The sequence below is a fragment of the Cottoperca gobio genome, chromosome 1 (assembly GCF_900634415.1).
Source record: "Cottoperca gobio chromosome 1, fCotGob3.1, whole genome shotgun sequence".
In the NCBI taxonomy this organism is placed as follows: Eukaryota; Metazoa; Chordata; class Actinopteri; order Perciformes; family Bovichtidae; genus Cottoperca; species Cottoperca gobio.
In genome coordinates this window covers 11,588,461-11,608,879 of record NC_041355.1, presented here as the reverse complement: position 1 = coordinate 11,608,879, position 20,419 = coordinate 11,588,461, and the positions used below count along the sequence as shown (strand labels likewise).

The 20,419-nt window shown below is 41.2% G+C and overlaps 2 protein-coding genes across 9 annotated transcripts in view; both read left to right on the top strand.

Annotated features, from left to right (window-relative positions):
• The window catches only part of atf7ip (activating transcription factor 7 interacting protein), a 31,474-nt gene extending 29,577 nt beyond the window's left edge, over window positions 1–1,897 (top strand). Inside the window, exon 15 of the mRNA XM_029454342.1 lies at window positions 994–1,897. Coding sequence (XP_029310202.1) covers window positions 994–1,452 — 459 coding nt within the window. The 3' untranslated portion in view covers window positions 1,453–1,897. The remainder of the gene's footprint in view (window positions 1–993) is intronic.
• Window positions 1,898–7,537: 5,640 nt separating this feature from the next.
• grin2bb (glutamate receptor, ionotropic, N-methyl D-aspartate 2B, genome duplicate b) overlaps window positions 7,538–20,419 on the top strand; it is a 116,709-nt gene continuing 103,827 nt past the window's right edge. For 3 of the 8 annotated variants that reach the window (XM_029429580.1, XM_029429574.1, XM_029429556.1), the window contains exons 1-2: window positions 10,504–11,276; window positions 15,777–16,422. In XM_029429580.1, the coding sequence (XP_029285440.1) occupies window positions 16,414–16,422 (9 nt within the window). In that variant the 5' untranslated portion in view covers window positions 10,504–11,276; window positions 15,777–16,413. Of the gene's footprint in view, window positions 7,626–10,503; window positions 11,277–12,634; window positions 12,650–15,776; window positions 16,423–20,419 lie in introns of those variants that run through there. The other 5 variants (XM_029429543.1, XM_029429564.1, XM_029429568.1 and 2 more) reach the window with 5 other exon arrangements.

Sequence of the window (20,419 nt, the reverse complement as noted above, 5' to 3'; positions counted from 1 at the left end):
CGAAGAGCAACTTATGGTCAAGTCTGCCAGTGGGTCCTGACAGCGTGGAGCATTGTCAAAAAATCCACTATCATCAACGGGTTTCGAAAGGCTGGACTGCTGCGTGTTGAAGAGGGCAGCATGAGCTCAGCGGGGAATTTGCCGGATGAAAGTGACGAGAGCGACAATGAAAACGATCCAACATCGGATGAAGCAATTCTGAGGCTATTCAACTCCGACACCGAAGAAGATGACTTCAGTGGTTTCAGTGCACAGGAGGAGGAAGATAGTGACCAATGACTTTCTTGGTAGGCTACTGTTTACTGCTATTTTTTATTTTTTTTGTTACAAGCCGTGTTTTGTTTAAAAGCCTATTTATTTTTGTTACAAGCCCTGTAAAAAAGAAAAGAAAAAGAACAACGAAATTGGGGAGAATATTCATTTTAACAGCATTGACCGTCCCTGCCAGGTATAAAGGAGATGTGACAACCGACCAAAATCATTAACAGGTACGCTCAAATACAGGTTTAAAGTTCAATTCAAACAAGTCTTGGATAGATCTACTCGTGACCACATCCAAGTATCAAAAGGATTTGTCAACCATCTTAAGGCCTATTTATTTTTGTTCCAAGCCGTGTTTCGCCTGTGAAGTTCATTTGTTTCAATGTACTGGTAGGCACCTGCGGCTTATAGACATGTGCGGCTTATTTATGTACAAAATACATATTTTAAAAAAATTCAGTGGGTGCGGCTTATATTGAGGTGCTCTTGGGAAATTGTTTGCATATATAACTCAATGTGAAATATATATGGAGCCTGACAGGCTTCTTATAAGGCTACCAGTTGTCTTTGTCCAAAAAACAGATTTCTGACTGGAAAAGCTTTAATTGAAATCTGTTTGGAAGTCTGTCTGTCAGCAGTTTCCACTGTATTTTACTATAATTAGTGGTCATAATCATATTTAGTCCATTTTGCTTTAGAAACAACTCATAACAACATTTTTGTCTTCTTTAGGACACTCCAATGAAACCCCGCGCTGTAACAACTACTACGCCCACCCGGGCCTCCAGCACGGTGCTCCCCGCCCTCCCCACTGCAGCCCCACCTTCCCGCTTACCTCCCGACGCCGAGCGTTCCTCACCTCCTCAGCAACCTCAGCTGAAGCTGGTGCCCAGTCAGACCGGTATAGTGCTGTCCTGGTGTGTGTCGGAAACTGATCGAACCTGTGCGGCTGTCGACAGCTATCACCTTTATGCCTTCCATCAAGACAACTCTAGCAGCAGTGCAGCGCAGCAGCACTGGAAGAGGATTGGGGAGGTGAAAGCCCTTCCACTGCCTATGGCCTGTACGCTGACCCAGTTCCAGTCTGGCTCCACTTATCATTTTGCTGTTCGAGCCAAAGACATCTACGGGCGCTTTGGCTCCTTCTGTGAACCTCAGTGCACAAATGTCATCAATTCCAACTCCAGCTGAACAGTTAAGGACTGGAAACATTTTTGCGCGTTTGAAAGTCCATGATTCCTTTACTTCTCTTTGTGTTAGGAACTCACAGTGTGCATCAAACACATACAGTATCTGTAAATATTTCTCTCCATAACAACTGGACTTCTGACTGAGTTGGAGATTTGAAGATTCAGACGGTTGGTTTTGTCTGGTTAATGTACGTATTGTATTTTTAGTGACTCAAGCTGTTGTGTATATAATTGAATTGCTTTGCCCCTCTACCAAGTCAGATATTTATGTTGTTGTCTCCTGTTACTCTGATCCGGATGTCTTTTGCTTGACTTGAGAATAGGTCACAGGAATATACTTGTAAATTGCACAGAAATGTATAAATGTGTGGTAGAAACTGAATGATAATTTTTGTAAGTTTTGTCTGGCAACCAGACTTTGAAAAACAATAAAAGGTTTTATTAAATTCTTGCCTTACTTTTGTGAGAAATTTCATCCCCCATTTTTAGGTTCATAGCTCTTCACTGCAATTACAGACACCACCATCAGTGCCTCACGCAGACATGGGCAGGATACAGAGATGTCCGAAGGCTTTTTATTCCTCTTGCATGGGGATCCAGATAATTGCGCTGATCTGCTGCAGCTTTGTTTTACATATCTAGTAGCCAATGATGAACAACAGAACTGCCAACATTAGTATTTTACAATTAAAGGTCCCTGTGATGTTTTAGACCAGAGTTGCTATGAGAATCAACAGGACTGGAGAGCCTTGGTAGCTGAGGGGTTACAGCGCAGGCCCTTCAACCGCAACTTCCCGGCTTTGATTTCAGCCGTTTATAAGTAACTAAGCAGCCACCTTTTGGTAGAGTCAACACATGATCAGTCATTTTGTTTTCAGGGTCCTTAAGTAATCTGTTAACCAGGCAGTAACATAATGTTGACGGCTGCGCTGCCAAAAATGCTGTCAGTCACCAGTGAGGAACGCTCTGCAGCTAAAAACTGATTTGTTCAGTGACCCGATTCTGTCGTCTGCTCAGTTGAAGATTTGGTATTGAACACTACTCGTAACTATATTTTTAGTAAAAACCCAACAATACTGATTTTTTTTTAGGCCAATATACTGATATCGCTATTTGGAAGTTTATCAATATATTGGCCTATAGTCTTGATACATAAAAATTTTGTTACATGCTATGAAAAATCTACTTGTCAGTGCTTTCTGATGGACAAACTATGAAGGGATGACAGTAGCTGTCTTCAGACTCTTGGCTCGGTCTCTGTAAACTTGGCACAGCTGAGCATCGGCATGTGGTTGCTGTGGATCTCCAGCTCCATGTACAACACATAGAAAGCCTCAGGGTTAGTTTGGTCCTCTAGGGCTGCTGCCGGAGCCAACTGGAAGCAACCCACTATATCAAAAGAATCCTGGAGAGAGTGCACAGAGCACAGGTGAGAACAGGTCTCATCTAAATAAAAATGTTATCTTCATATTTGTGAGCTAGAAAATCAATTTTAAGAACTGAAAACAACTTAAAAAAATAGAATAACTGAAAGGTTTGACTTTCACATTTTGCGTTTCACATCTGATCATAATTAAAATGTACGTTTGTTCAACTGTTGTGTTTACAAAAATGATCAACAACTCTTCAGTGTCAGAAAGTAGTTTCTTTTTTGTATGCCTTTATTAGAGCATTGACATTAAAGAGATGACAGGAAATAAGGGGGAGGGAGCCCTGTCACAAAACATTAACTAAAATAAATATGAGTTTGTTGATTTCTCAAGTGATTCCATGTATTAAAAGACTGACCTTAAAGTAATTACAATTTAAAATCTTGTGTTTTGGAAAATGTTAAATATTTTTTCTTTATTGTTTCTTTAAGATTGAGACATAAACAGTGGAACAATTCTGTTTAGTTTGTACTGTGGGAAGAAATTCTAACCCCTTCCAAATTTGTGTAATACATGTGGGAAGCAACTTATTGGGAAAAATACTGTACTGAACAGCCGCTGCAGCAGCTCCATAGCAACAACTGGAGGTGGTGTCTTGGTGATAAGTCTTATCTGAGACTTGTAACTTCTCATATTCCTGCAGAGCCTGATCCTATATGGGTGTATCAAACAACACCTTTAAAGGAAATACAATATGTTACTTTTTTTAGTTTTATTCCATCCATCCATCCATCGTCCAATGCTTATCCAGGGGTCGGGTCGCGGGGGCAGCAGCTCCAGTAAGGAACCCCAAACTTCCCTTCTCCGGGCCACATCCGCCAGCTCCAACTGGGGGATCCCGAGGCGTTCCCAGGCCAGTGAGGAGATATAATCTCTCCACCAAGTCCTGGGTCTTCCCCGGGGTCTCTTCCCAGCTGGACGTGCCTGGAACACCTCCCTAGGGAGTCGGCCAGGTGGCATCCTTACTAGATGCCCGAACCACCTCAACTGGCTCCTTTCAACGCAAAGAGCAGCGGCTCTACTCCGAGTCTCTCACTGATGGCTGAGCTTCACACCCTATCTCTAAGGGAGACGTCAGCCACCCGTCTGAGAAAACCCATTTCGGCCGCTTGTACCCGTGATCTCGTTCTTTCGGTCATGACCCAGCCTTCATGACCATAGGTGAGGGTAGGAAGGACGATCGCCCGGAAGATCGAGAGCTTTGCCTTCTGGCTCAGCTCTCTTTTCGTCACAACGGTGCGGTAAAGCGAATGTAATACCGCCCCCGCTGCTCCGATTCTCCGGCCAATCTCTCGCTCCATCATGCCCTCAACGCGAACAAGACCCCTAGGTACTTGAACTCCTTCACTTGGGGTAAGGGCTCATTCCCTACCCGGAGTAGGCAATCCACCGGTTTCCTGCTGAGAGCCATGGCCTCAGATTTTGAGGTGCTGATCCTCATCCCAACCGCTTCACACTCGGCTGCGAACCGATCCAGTGACTGCTGAAGGTCACAGACCGATGGACCACATCATCTGCAAAGAGCAGCGATGAGATCCTCAGGCCACCGAACTGCAACCCCTCTCCTCCACGACTACGCCTCGATATCCTGTCCATGAAAATTACAAACAGGATTGGTGATAAAGCACAGCCCTGGCGGAGGCCAACATTCACAGGGAACGAGTCCGACTTATTGTCCGAGTATTCGGACACAACTCTCGCTTTGGGTGTACAGGGATTGGATGGCCCTCAGAAGTGACCCCCTCACCCCATACTCCCAACACCTCCCACAACACCTCCCACAGTATCACCCGGGGGACCCGGTCATACGCCTTCTCCAGATCCACAAAACACATGTAGACCGGTTGGGCGTACTCCCAGGCCCCCTCCAGGATCCTTGAGAGAGTGAAGAGTTGGTCCGTTGTTCCACGACCAGGACGGAATCCGCATTGTTCCTCTTCAATCAGAGGTTCGACTATTGGTCGAACCCTCCTTTCCAGCACCTTGGAGTAGACTTTACCGGGGAGGCTAAGAAGTGTGATACCACTGTAGTTGGCACACACTCTCTGGTCCCCCTTTTTGAATAGGGGAACCACCACCCCGGTCTGCCACCCCCTAGGCACTGTCCCAGACTTCCATGCATTGTTGACGAGGCGTGTCAACCAAGACAGCCCCTCAACACCCAAAGCCTTCAGCATTTCTGGACGGATCTCATCAACCCCTGCGGCTTTGCCACTGTGGAGTTGATCGACTACCTCAGTGACTTCCAACAGGGAAATTGACGATGGTCCCCCATCAGCTTCCAGCTCTGCCTCTACCATAGAGGGCGTGTTAGTCGGATTCAGGAGTTCCTCAAAGTGCTCCTTCCACCGCCCGATAACCTTCTCAGTCGAAGTGAGCAGGGTCCCACCCTTGCTGTACACAGCTTGGATGGTTCCCCGCTTCCCCATCCTGAGGTTCCGGACGGTTTTCCAGAAGCACCTTGGTGCCGACCGAAAGTCCTTCTCCATAGCTTCTCCGAACTTCTCCCACACCCGCTGATTTGCCTCTGCCACCCTTCGAGTCCATCGGTACCCTGCAACTGTTTCCAGAGTCCTCCCGGATAACATAACCCGGAAGGACTCCTTCTTCAGTCGAACGGCTACCCTGACCATCGGGGTCCACCACGGTGTTCGAGGGTTACCGCCCCTTGAGGCACCTAAGACCTTGAGACCACAGCTCCTCACTACAGCTTCAGCAATAGAGGTTTTGAACATCACCCACTCAGGTTCAATGCCCCCGACCTCCACAGGGATGTCTGAAAAGCACCGCCGGAGGTGTGAGTTGAAGATCTCCCGGACAGGGTCTTCCTCCAGACGTTCCCAGTTCACCCGCACTACTCGTTTGGGCTTACCAGGTCTGTCCAGAGTCTTCCCCCACCCCTTGATCCAACTCACCACCAGATGGTGATCAGTTGATTGCTCCGCCCCTCTCTTCACCCGAGTGTCCAAAACATGCAGCCTCAGATCAGATGATACAATCACAAAATCGATCATTGACCTTTGGCCTAGGGTACACTTATGAGCATCCTTATGTTCGAACATGGTGTTTGTTATGGTCATTCCATGACTAGCACAGAAGTCCAGCAACAAACGACCGTTTGGGTTTAGATCAGGGAGGCTGTTCCTCCCAATCACGCCTCTCCAGGTGTTTCCATCGTTTCCCACATACGCGTTAAAGTCTCCCAGGAAGACTACGGAGTCCCCTACTGGAGCACCCTGCAGGGCTCCATTCAGGGTCTCCAAGAAGGCTGAATACTCCGAACTGCGGTTTGGGGCATAGGCACAAACAACAGTCAGAGTTTTCCCCCCCATAACCCGAAGGCGTAGGGAGGCGACCCTCTCATCCACTGGGGTGAACTCCAACGTAGCGGGCTTCCTCCGGGCAGGGTCTCTCCTTCTCTTTCCCTTTTTATTCATGAGGTTGTTTTGAACCATTCTTAGTCTGGCCCCTCGCCTGAGACCAACTTGCCTTGGGAGACCCTACCAGGAGCGCAAGGCTCCAGACAACACAGCTCTCAGGTTCATAGGGACACACAAACCTCTCCACCACGGTAAGGTGATGGTTCCTGGAGAGGTAGTCACTTTTTTAAAAACATATCTGAAAATGCTTAAAGTCCAACTCCAGTAAGAAGTAGTGTGTAGATTCCTCCTTCAAGAAACTCCATTGATATTTTGTTGCTGTATATCACAATACAAAACAAACTAAACAGTCAAAGTGACAATGTAAATTTCACAAGTGTAAGTTCAACGATAGACTTGAGAGTAGTCAAACACAAATGGACAGAGTGTGTTCAGTGTGAAGAGTTGTATAAGGTCCGGAGTAGAATTTGGAATGTTATCACAGGATTCTAGATTTCTAGAACTGACCTGTCACACCTTCTGGTAGGTCACCAAGGAAATGTTTTTGATAAGTGTCCTGTTAAAGTCTGTAACCACCCATAGGACACTTCTGTGAAATAATGCATACATTTTATATAAACCAATGTGGTCATCACAACTCAACAAAGTTTATGGTGCCTTGAGGCGCCATTGATTACATACCAACATTTTGTTATCCTATTTTTCTGCTGGTGTTATTATTTTGTATTAGCCTGATATATCATGTTCCTCTGTCCAAAAAGTGTTAAAACAAAAGAACATTGTTGCACTGGGTGAGATGTTCTTCATTACTCTGAACACATGGACTGTAGTTTATTTTAAATCAATCCTTCACACTCTGTCTTGCTGCCGTAATTACTAGCTGGCTCACCAAATCCTACGTTTTTGGAGACATTGTTAAAATCTATTAAGCAGTCACAAATAAATATTTTATAAATATTTGAAAAATGAATAACATATAATATACGATTTAAAATCCTTTTTGAAATTAGTTGTAATGATAATAGTTAGTTAGCTAATAATAATAATAATAATACGTTTATAATTTGCAAATATTATTTTATGACGTTTTTATTCTATGAAAATATTATTTATAATATTATTTTTCCGTGTAAATATATTAATTGATTGTAACTAAACTCTAATGATTCTGGTGTCACGCGCCACAGACGTTAGCTACAGTAGCTAGCTACACGTCGCTAAGGTTTCACCTGCAGCAGGGCGGCTCACTGTCGTCAACAAGATAACAGCTCTACCAGAGATCATTTTGTGATGTGTTACGTGAAAATGTGGATCATGCTGAGTGTCACAGACCTGCTCCCTAATTCAACTCCATTAAAAACACGGTAAGTCTATTTTACATGTCTAACTAACTAACTACCTAAAAAACAGCTAACTTAGCTAGCTTGTACAAACTCAGTGTTTGGTTGTATTTCGGTTCAATAACATACTCATCTAATTCTGTCGCCTCAGTTAAGGCATTTTATTAAATTAAGTAATACGCTATTTAGGCATTTCAACTAATGTTATATTGCCACTGTGAAAGGTTCACTAAAGATGGAGTAACTGTATTTTGATAGCGATGAACCTATGTAACGTTAGGTCAGTTAACTTACTAATACCACCATGAAAACATACTTACAAATACAACTACTGCTTTCAAATTTTCAAAAGTACTTACTTAAAATGTATTGAAAGTATATTTGTTATGCAAAATTATTTGTCCCTTTTAAGACTCATTATAGGTATTTCTGTACAATATTTACAGATGCATCAACATGTAAGCAGCATTTTAATGATGTGACGTTAGCTGGTCAATGTGTAACAAAATACTTTATGTGTTGGGTATTTAAAGTCTTAATCTGTAAAGTAAATAGTACGTTATGTAACGTACACCTTAGATAAAAACTTAAGCAGTTCGCAAGTACATGAAAATAAGTACTGTATTTGAGTAAATGTACTTAGTTACTTTGGTAGCAATGTGTTCAATTAACGGTTTTGGCTTTTTAATGATTCGATAATTCTGGCTGTCTTAATGCAAATGACACATGTTGGCAAGTTGTGAGTTTTTAATTTTAATTTTGGAAGTTCAACTCCAGCTCCTATAATAAGTCTATTATAAACTATGTAGCCAAAATACACTCAGACGCCTAAGGACAAAAATGTTGAAATTGAAACCCATTAAAACCAATATTTTTAGATCTCACAGCCATTAAAGCTTATAAGCATGCTTACTATTGTACCAGGCTATTAAAACCCTGGCTTTAAAATTGTAGTTTTTACTATTTTCCACCAGATTGTGCCATTTTCTCATGTTTGCCTTATGGGGTAAATACCTACTATTTTCCTGGTTTCCACTAGGGGCATTGCTGCTGTATTATCTGTTTGATGCAATGCATCAAAATCAATGTTGTTTCTAATTTTGGACATATCCCAGACTGTGAGCAGATAGCAGTTTTAGGAATTGTCCCTAGACTGTGAAAAAATACCATACCCCCCCCCTGCATTTAGTATACAGAAAATAATAAAAAAAATTGTGGAGGTGTTTAAAGAATTTAAAGTTAAAATTGTGAAAATAAATAAATATTTGGTATTTATGATCAGGACTGAAGCTGGATAAAACATGAAACTCAGTGAAAAATAATATTAATACATGTTTTTATGTCAGTTTTTTATCACAGACATTTTTGTCCTATAAGGACATCAGAGCAACCTTTTGTGAGGCACAGGGGTAATTGTTTCTTTCTATATTTTGTTCCATCTTCTCAGACTTTAACAGGTTTCAGATGTTTAAGGAAGGAGAAACCCATCATAGAGATAGTGAGAAAATACTGTGTAAAACACATTTTACTGTTACTGAAATGTTGCTGGGAAACTTATTCAGGAGGACTGATGTTGGTCTTCAGATCACAGTTTGACAAAAAACACTTTGAATTAACATTTTTGCACACATTTCTAAACTTGAAGCATTCTGTAGTAAAAAGAAAATAAATAAATGTCTTCAGCTAGACTGTTTTGCAGTACCGTATTTTCCGCACTATAGAGCGCACTGGATTATAAGGCGCACTGTCAATGAATGGTCTATTTTCAATCTTTTTTCATATATAAAGCGCACCGGACTATAAGGCGCATTAAGCGAAACAAAACAGTCAGATAAGTCAGTCAGTCAAACTTTATTAAACGTGTTCACAATAACTCTCAACATTGTTCAAACGTTAATGAGCGTATTCACAATAACTCCCAACCTTGTTCAGTTGTAACACGTAAAAAAAACAGTCTGATACCGCCAAATGGTCTTCTTTACTTGGCGCAGGTCATCTTCTTGCTTCCTCCACTTCCGTACCATTGATTCATTAATGTTGAATTCTCTCGCAGCTGCTCTATTCCCATGTTCTACTGCGTGACTGATAGCCTTGAGTTTGAAGTCCGCGTCGTAAGCGTGTCTCTTGACAGGTGCCATTTTGGGGTCCTTATACACACACACTGTAATATTATGGTGAAGCACAGTATGTATTACTCCGCGACGCGGACTACGGTAGCCGTAATGCTGCAAGCGATGTGGCTTTGTAGTTTACCAAAGTCGTACTAAAACATTTTGACAGAGCGCCGTGTACCACACAAAATCGCTTCGTGATCAGTAACCACAACCAGAATTAATCCATATATAAAGCGCTCCGGATTATAAGGCGCACTGTCGCTTTTTGAGAAAATTAAATGGCTTTTAAGTGCGCCTTATAGTGCGGAAAATACGGTAGTTTAGAAACTATTACCAAACTATGAGCTTAAATAAACAAATTCTCAATACACAACATATCAGGTAGGCATAACGGCCATAATAACATCAATATTTTTAAAGGGCCTTTTAGAAAAATGCATTGTTTGCAGAGGTGTATATCTTAAACTGATTATCTTTAATTAAACCTCATAATAATGTTTTTCAACAGAGGGAGCCATTGCTTTCTTTGTAGAAACAATCTTTTTGACAATTGTTGCAACAGCCCTTCTTTAATGTAGCGTCTCTCTAATTCACAATCCTATAGAGGGGCCTACCTCCACATCTCTCTCTCTCTCTCTCTCTCTCTCTCTCTCTCTCTCTCTCTCTCTCTCTCTCTCTCTCTCACTATCTCTCTCCCTCTCTCTCTCTCTCTCTCTCTCTCTCTCTCTCTCTCTCTCACTATCTCTCTCCCTCTCTCTCTAGTGCAGGGGGAGGAGAGAGGAGAGCGAGTGAGTGCAGTTTGAGTTGTGCTCTGCGCTCTATGCCAGCTAGAGGTGTATTTCGGCTCCACTCTCTGTATCTCTGGGTAGCAGCACCCCACCGTGCAGCCAGCCTGAGTGCCATGTCTAACAGCTGTGTTGGCAAAGGGTTGCAGCTCATCTGAAGGGGAAGGTAGCACCTTGCTTTGAGGAGAACAGAAGATAAAAGACGACTGACCAGTTGCAGAGAGAGGGGGGAAATAACTGACAACCCCCCTCGCCTCACTAAACAGAGCAAAAACGGAAGGCTTTGGAGTATTCAATTTTTTCTTTCGTTTTATATTTTTTGTATTCCTCACCGCGGTGCTGGGAGGTGCTTCATCTTTTCATATAGTCCCTCTCTCCGTCATTTGCCTCCTCATCTATTTCTCCATCTACCTGGTGTATAATTTCCTCTATTTATGAGTGGGAGAAAAGAAGAAGGAGAGAGGAGTTTTGGTTCAATTTTTGTCCTTTCTTTCCTCCGCTCCACTCTTCCCTCCCTTTCACCAAAACATATCGCACCTGTCAGTCCCTCCTTGCCATTTCATTTCTAGCTGCTGCCATCAGTTCATTTTTCCTCATCCTACGCCTCTTCCTGTCTCTAAAGTCTGATGTTATATGAACTTGGATGAATTTTCTTCAAAGACAACTAAAAAACTCCTCATCAATGACTCTTTTTTTCCTTTTTCCTTCTCTTTTGGTCCCTCCACACCCATTTTCTTTGCATCACACTCTTGCGGGATTCTTAAATGTTACTCTAGGTAGGTTAACTATCGTTTAGTGTCTGTCCATCTGTCTGTCTGTGTGTATTTGTGTGTGCTTTACGTATACATAAAACACACATTAACACACACATGCACTCGCACACTAAACTATGCCTGAAACAACAGTGTTCAGTGAGTCGATATCGGTCTGGTCTCACACCGTTTTCACACCCTCCTCCTCGTCTGTCCTTCTCATCATGGCAAAGTGCGCCCATTTTTAATTGTTGTCTTTGAGAAATCTTCTTTATGTGTCCACGTCATGTCCCCTTTTTCATTTAATAAAGATATAAATTTGTTTTGCAACCTGTTGTGAATTAACAAGGGACGAAAAATTAAGTTTAGTCCTGAGGGAGAATGAGATTCATTTCTTGGCACTTAAGCATCCTTTTAAGTTTGATTTTTAATTGGCAAAGTTGGGAATATTTAGCCTAAAATAAATGATAGTCTGTCCTTGTTATGTATTGAGCTGCATTCAAAGTTAGAAGCTAATGGCCATCTCAAGTCATTACGACTGTATCCCATTTCATGCTTGATTTGTGCTTATTTTCATTCTGCCAGGCCATCAGCAGCCATTAGTTCTCATACAACCTTCCCAACACACACACACACACAAACACAATCCTAAAACCTTAAATACGCTCATTATTATCACCAAAATATTTGTCAGAATTGAATCCTTGTGATTCTGCATGTTTTCAATTTTCCCTTCCCTTGCTTCGATTAATTTCCATCCAGAACGGGCCATTTGTCATTCCTGAAGCTCTTCCCCCTCCACTTGTCTTCATCCTCCTCCTCTGTGAGGCAACAGAGACCGGTTGGCATTAGTTGGATGTTGAACAGTGGATTAAGTGGGTGATGCCTTGCGGTGGATTTGTGTTGTAATAGACGGTGTGCAGGTTGTAGGATAGAGACAGACTGATTGACAGATAAAAATAGCTAAAACTTAATATCCCATCTCATCACTACCTTTCACTTTTCCTCTGTCACATTTCCCTTCTTTCTTTACGTTGTGTTTGATGCCACGTCTCTACTTCTCACTGCCACACCTTTTTGGGGAGTGCTATTTTAAAGCATTACTCCTGCTAGACTAAACGTTTTTAGCATATGGACATCTACCTGTGCACTCCAACCGTAAGGTGAAAAATTAGCATAGGCCCACACCAGCCACTTTAGTCTCCGTTTCCCCCCTTTTCTTATGGACTGATAAAGGGGCTTAATAAATAACCTTCTGAGAGTGGGATGTCATCATGAAGGAATATGAAGGACCACTTGTTTTGCTCTGTTTTTGCTTTTGTGTCTCAACTCTGGTCCTCTGTAAAACATCTCCACTACAGTCTATAAATTATGTGTTACAGAAAAGAGTTAATTAGGTGAGTAGTGAATTAATATAGCACTCACTTCTTCGTAACTGAGTGTATGCACATGCATGAACAGTAGGTGTGTGCACTGAATGTGTGTGCAGCTAATCCAGTGTGCATGTGTTTGTGTGCGTGCGTTTGAATGTCTGCACGATACTGATGGAAATGTATTCTGCACAAACTTTAATCTGCAGGTTCTTTGTGAAGGGTGTTTTTATATTTTCCACCACATTTGCTTGTACTGCTAAACCTTTCTTTACCCTGCTGTGACTAATTGGTTGTTTATCAGACCATGCCTTTGATCTTTATCCATTTTCTATTTATGTACTGTTTTATCTAAGAATTTCAGGCAGTATCACTTCTCTCAATGGTGATTTTGAGATTTCCTGTCAAGGACAATTTCTAATTCATGGCAGAAACTAGCTCAAAACACTCAGTAAATTTAAGTCGCTCCTCATCATCTTACATCACTTGACTCACTCATTTAGTCCAGTGCAGTGTGCAGGTGCATGCATTTACATGCATTCATTTTAGCCCTCTTCCCCTCATTGTTTTGCGTTTTAGTTGGTTGAGATTTGTTAACCAATGCTTTGTTGATGCCCTCCTCCTCCTCCTCCTCCATCATTACATTTCTTCTTGTTTCCTGCTCGCTGGATCTGCAGCAGATCTCTAAAAATGACTAGATCTCTGCAATTGAATCACAGATCTAATGTGACTCATACACCAGCTTTACTGTATCAGACACTTCTGTGTGACCTTAATGAGTACAGTGTAGATGACATACTAGGCTGTATGTCCCAGAATGCATCATATAATGGATAGCTGATCCAAGGCTGGGTTAGCTTTTCTACAGCCAGATGTCTTATTATGTTAATTAACTAGCTAATGAACCAAATAGCTTAATAATGACGGCATAATTATCCTAAAGATGATTAGACAAAATGAGAACAAACTCTTATTTGTTTACACATAAAAAGCTAATCATTATACACTCCCCAAACTGAAGTATGAATCCAGTCTGTATAGTATCTTTTGCCCGCACTAAAATCTCTGCAAATACGGTGATTCCCGCCAGTCAGAAACTGACCGTAATAACACAAAATAGCCAGAAGACATTTAGCTGTCTCTTAGTATTAAAAAATATGCAAACCTAAAAACATAACAAGGTTCTTACGGTGGCTTCCTCTTAAACATTCTCCATTAGCAGAGCGAGCGAGTGGGCCCCTGCCCTAACAGTTTCAAGTTGATTTTAATGCAGTGTCTTTAAGCCCAAACAGTATAAATGATTAAGACATCTTTAAAAAGAGTGGCGTGACGTTGCCTCGCTGAGAGCACACAGTAGTTTAAAATATGAAAGCTTAAAAGGGCATGCTCACCTCTTGGGCTTCAGGCTAATGAAGGATTTATGTTGAAAAGAGGAGTCATTAAGACTGTTAAGATTGTGGAAATCTGTAGATACTGAGCACATCAAAATGGTACATAAAGCAAAGGAAACGTACTGACTAGAAAAATAGGAAGAAGTCTAAAACGTCAAATGAATTTTAACACATTTTTACATTTTGATGAAGTAAGGACGTAACAAACATACACACATTAAAACTTTTGCTTCAGTAAAAATGTCTTTCTGGAATAACTCGCCCCAAATAACATTATTCAACATTTTGAAAAGCTGTTGATTCATAACCTAGTGAGGGAACTAAACAAACAAACAAGCCTCATTCGGTTGTTTTCTTGCTGAGGATTATTTAAGGAAATACTGTATAATTTTGCATGAGTCAAGCTATCAGTGTCATTTTAATACTACTGTGAAAGTGGGAGATAATTATACTTTGAAGGAGTCAGAGAGAAAGATGGATTTTTGTAAATAAAATTTGTTGAATGAATAATTCATTACACTGCCAGACGGGATTAAAATAATACACATGCAGATATCCTCTGACAATTTTCCTAAGGCTAAATTGTGTATACCTACATATCCGACTTCTTCAAAATACACAGATAAACACTCACACACGTTTCCGGATACAGACATATGCCTGTGAGCATATACATGTTAAATTGACAACTCCCTTGATCTGTTAAAGACTTAAAGGATGAAACATTAGACAGAACAAACATTACTGTAACAATTATTTCCATTATTGATTAATCTGATGATTTGTTCTTCTATTAATAAATTGTTTGGTTCATAAAATATAGACAAATATCAGTCGCAGTATTAAGTCAAGTCTAATGGGATTTTTTTTTCTTACCCTGGAGTTGTTTTTTTCACGTTGGATTAAAGTTTAGGTTAATAAACTTCTTCATCTAGGAAGCCAAAGCTGTCCGTGGAACACACTGAACATCCCTGATTAACAACCTTAATATATACATTAGCGTACAATCAATAAAGGCCCAAATTTAGATTCAAACACAGACATTTAAACATGCTAACAAAACCATTCGAAAAAGTGTCACAGTAATATATAATATTAGCACATGCCAGTGCAAGGGAGGGCAATATTTTGAAATCGGTAAAAGTAAATAAAGTCTGAAATAATTACAGATAAATATTAGGAGTGTGCGATATGGATCAAATCTATCACAGTGTATGAGCTTGTATATTGATATGTATTTATTGTGATACTTAAAATTGTCTGGAAAATGAAATTGAGAGACAGTTTATCATCAGACAAGAATTTTGGGTTTATGAATTAAGTATCTGACAAACTAAGGTACTTTATCACGTTGATGCAGCAATCATATAAAAAGACATCTAAGCCGCAAAGCAGTTATTTAACCTTGAATTGCAACAAGTACCTCACTATAACAAGATAGTAAAGAAGGGATATCTTGACTTGAACAGTATAGCAAAAATCTCAAGACTTTAAGAAACCCTGGATTAGAACGAGGATAAAACAGAAGCGCTGTGAGCATCTCAAATGAAGAAAAAAGCACAGTAATATTACTAGGCAACAATGTTCAACACATTGAGATTGCAGTGAAAGGGGGCATGTAGACACTGCGGCTTGACTGAGCTAAGCCTTGACCTCGGAGGCAATTGACTTGTACACACAGTGGCATTCAGCCTTTACCAACAACACATCCATCCACAGCCGCTCTCCGCCATCTGACTCTGTCCTTCTCTTCTCTCTTTCAGACTGAGAAAGAGAGAAGAGTGTTGAGCGGGTCGGAAAACTGATCATCATCATGACTGGCTAAAGCAAAGCGAAGGCAAGAAAGCCTAAGAAAAAGAAGAAGAAGAAGGAAGGGAAGAAGAAGAAGAGGAGTACGTACACACCCACTGCTGCTCATCTCCAAGGCAACTGTGTTCACACGCTTGCAGACTTCTGGGAGGAGACCTTGGCGAGCTGCATCACGAGCGTTGGAGGAAGGGGAACGAGTTGGATGGAGAGAGACGAATGAAACTGCGTCCCTTCATCACTCACCATATATCATTGTTTAGTTTATTGAGTTCACACACACGTTGCCATTTTGAGCTGATGGTCAACTTTTAAAGTCTTGTCCTCTTGATATGTAAAAATCCTAGTTTCCAAGCAATAAAGTGTCCTTTGTACATATTATTACACTTTAAAAACAGTCACCCCCGCCACTTCCCCACACTGATAACGCCCCCAGCATCGCCCACCTCCGCCCCCACTCAACCCGAAAGCACACACTCCTCGTGACTTCATCTGTCTACCATCCCTTCATCCGAGGCTATGAGAGGAGGAGTCGAATCCCAGATCACTCCATCATGCCAGTTCTGAAGAGTAGAGAGGAGATCCGGGCTGGCAATGTTCAAGGTAGGCCAGTGATTCCAGTAATTGGATTGTATTTGTGTGTCTGTCAGCATTTCCTGAAACTTTTCCCCCCAAAATTCCACTCGCTATATATTTCCTGAGGTGAATTTAATTTGAACTTCTAACTTGGGCTATTATTATTATTATTATTATTATTATTATTATTATTATTATTATTATTATTATTATTATTATTATTATTATTATTATTATTACATTATTGATTATTATTATTATTACCATTATTGATTAATCTATTAGGACTGTCCTGAAAACAATCTTTTTGGCTCCCGAGCTTCGAAAGTAATCTACAGCGAATATTCGTTCCCACAGAGGTCTTTGGCATTTTGTCTTCCCTTTAACGGCCAAGGTGAACTGAAGCGTGGCGTTCACTACTTTGATTGAGAGGGGTGTCAGGCGCCCAAGATGAGATGGTATATATTTTCCTTATTTTACAGTATACATATAGCACAAGAATGTGCTCACAAAATGTATTTTGCAGTTCTCCTTTAATGATAGCCTACATTTAACAAAACGAAAAAAACAAGCGTATATCTAACGAGAATCCATAGACATTTTCTTTGACTATTTTATCAATTTAGTCTATAAAACGTCAGACGGTAGTGAGCAATGGCTTTCACAGTTGTCCAGAGTCCATGGTGACATCTTCAAATTGGTAGCATTTCTGCCTGATAATCGAAAATAAAAAATTGCCTAATATTTTTCTGACAATAGACCAATCGCTTAATCAACTAATCATTGCAGCTCTAGTCCTAAATGTATCGTAGAATCTAAAAAATTCAAAGTATCCAACAGTTGTGAGCGTTTTGTTTCCTGCGTTGTCCGTTAATTCGACCCTAATTTAACCGCTGAAATTGTCCTCGTGAGAATTACAGGTCATGTAAAACATCAGAGCAGGTGGAAATAATTGGTTCAAACACAACTACAGATGTTTCATGTTGGATATGAAATCATGCAGTATTTTGTAATTGTTGAAGACACATCTGGTGCTTCTTGAGATAATAGCCTCAAGGATCTACCTTATGGTTTGTTTTGGTCAAATTAGGTATTCACTGGGCTTTATTTTTCATATATAGAAAAAAAGCAGTTCACCGGGGAGTTCACTGAGCTATACAATGTTGTGACAGTGAGCCTGTACATCCCTTCATAATCATGTATTCTAGAAATTGTTTCTAAACAAAAAAATACATGTGTATGGGAATGATGTTAGTTAATAGTTGTTATTTCAAAGTTTGTAAAAATTCACGGCAAGTACGGTGGACAAATCTTTTGCATTTGTAGAAGCTACTGATTCAATTCTTGATTTTGAGCAAGGCAAACAGGACAGGAAAGAGAAGGATGAAGAACATCCATAGTGCAAAAGAAGAAAGGACAAATTGTCTTTTTTTTTCTAAAAGTCTCAAAACATTTCTTGCACCGCTTTGTGAGGGAGCTCAGTGTTGAGATAACGGATAACTAGGCAACAGAATTCAATAAGCCCATCAAAACGACGCGTTGCGCTGCTTCACAAGGGGAAACTAGACAATAGTAACCGTATAAAGCAGAAGAATGGGGAAGCTGGAGCCTATTTTATTGCTGAGTTTGTGCTCCTTTCAGCAGCCACTCAGGTGTTTGACTGAAAAAAGGCACATTTAAAAGTGTGTTGGGGGGGGGGAGAATGCATGAAGATAATGGAAAGACTTGTTGAAGAGACAATGTGACAAAGAGTACAAGAGAGGAAATTAGGCGAAATCAGCTCAAGAGGAGAGTTCACACATGACATTAATGTGCACTGAATTAGCCTTTAGACTAGTCATTTTCATTGTGAACAATTTTGCAACAGAAAATTATCAAAATCCATCGTTCTGTCACAGTGTCCGACTGCTGCCAATGGAACAAGTCCAGGATTTGTCTCTTGGTGGCATCGCGGATTAGATTCTTGGCTGGACTGTTTTTTTCTTTGGGTGAGACTAGTTAATGCTCAAAAATCAAAACTGAGCTTTCCCACATTTGCATTCAAAGACTCTGATCTGATGTAACTATCTAATTATGATGCGCCTTTTTGTTGAAGCGTGACTTCGAGGAGGTGTGTGACAGCTGGTTATGTCCCTCCTTCACAACACAACAGCTTCAACACTGAACAGACTCACTGCATTACTCCTTACTCACATATGCTGCACAGACACTGCACTCTGCAGCTCCCGAATTCCTCACCACAATATTTCAATCTAAACTTCAGCCTACGCTCGACAGTTGGGTGTTGGCTGACACTGCAGGCTTGAAATGGCTGCATGTGAACTGAGTTTCTAGGGCAGATTTTTACATCTAAAAAAAAAGGGGGGAGAAAACATGACAGAGCATGCAAGGGGTTAAGGCGTGGCAGACAAAAAGAGACAGACAGGCAAAGATCCAGGCGCAGGCGGTAAATCCAGAGGGAGCTTCACTGACAGTGGATGAAGGAGGCAGCTTTGTAGACAGATGTAGCTCTGAGTGCGTAAGCAACAGGGCCCAGGAGGGGCGTGTTGTTGCAGCGTCGTGATGCAGCATGTTTTTGGAGTGTGGGTTGAGTAGAGGGGATTACTGGATCCGAGTGTCGGCTCTCTTGTCAGACGGGCAGCACGGTCCCCGTTTTGATCGGTGGACCGTGAACAGAGTGGCGGCAGTGAAGTGGCGTGAATATATGGGCGTCGAGGTGTTGATGCCGGGACTCTTAGACAGCCGGCTGCCTCAGTTTTGGATTGCAAGCCTCATGTGACCAGCTTTACAAATGTTGATTGAGTCGTTGAAGGATTACAGGTGCTGAGCAGCCCTGGTGTTTATTGTTTACTCAGAGCCAGAGAGAGAGAGAGAGAGAGGAGGGAGGGAGGGAGGGAGGGAGGGAGAGAAGTAAGTGCAAAGTAGTTACACAATGTCTCAGAAAAGCCTCTATTACTCAACAAATGATCCACGTAACACACTCTAAAAAAATAAGGATATCATATTAACGTTTTTGCCGCTAAAACTAATGTAGCCTTATTAAAGGCGGTGACATGCCTCTCTATAGGCGAAGGGCACGTTTACCTGTACTAACAATTTGTGAATTTTTTATATTATAAATTCCTCTGTTTTTAACCTGCCTCTTGACTGGTGTTGGATCAACCAATCAGCAATAATAGCCTAGTTTAATGAGGGCAACAGGGCACGCAGTGGGTCACATGGACAGTGCACGTTGTGTGTGCCCCCCTGCTGCAGCCTGTTGCACATTGTGCATTTTGAATTCGAACAGATGGTTTACAGATTTAACGTTAAATTCCCCCAATATTTAAATGGCTGTTAAAAAAAAAGAAAGTCCAGACAAACCGTATTTAATAAATGTAAAATTGAGTATAAATGCCATCCCGTTTTTGTTAGAGACATAAACTCAAGATGCCTTTTCTACCTCTCCTCTTCTATACCTAGTCATGTGTGACTGTGAGAGAAGGAGGAAGAGCTAAGAATAGAGAAAAGGGGGCCCAATGCTGTGATGCCGCCTCTACCCACGTTGCTCAGCTTCTCTGTGTGCCGTCCTTTTACTGAAGTCAGCAGGCATTCAACCAGTTATCTGTTCGTGCAGGCTCTGCTTAAACTGAACACAATACCAACTGTATTGCTATATAAGTCATTTTATTTTTCAATGATGCAGAAACTAGAGCTGCAGAGCTGTCGTTCACCCTGTATATGTTCACTAATAACACGATCAGAATGTCTGGGCTGGCATATCCAGAAATGTAATCAGAAACTGTCACTTTTTTCATGTCATGCCAAAGGGAGGCCTTTTGAAGCTCTTCCACTGACAGACTCAGTTTAGATTATTTTTATTTTTTCATATAATATTTTAGACAGTTGGAAGAGACTGATAGTACAAAAAGACAAGATCTACTGGCTGAGAAAAGGGTTGAGGTGCGGAGATGAGAGGTACAGATGGAGAGTTTGATAGCTGACGAGATTGAGTAATATTTGATAATACTGTCCTCAAATGGCA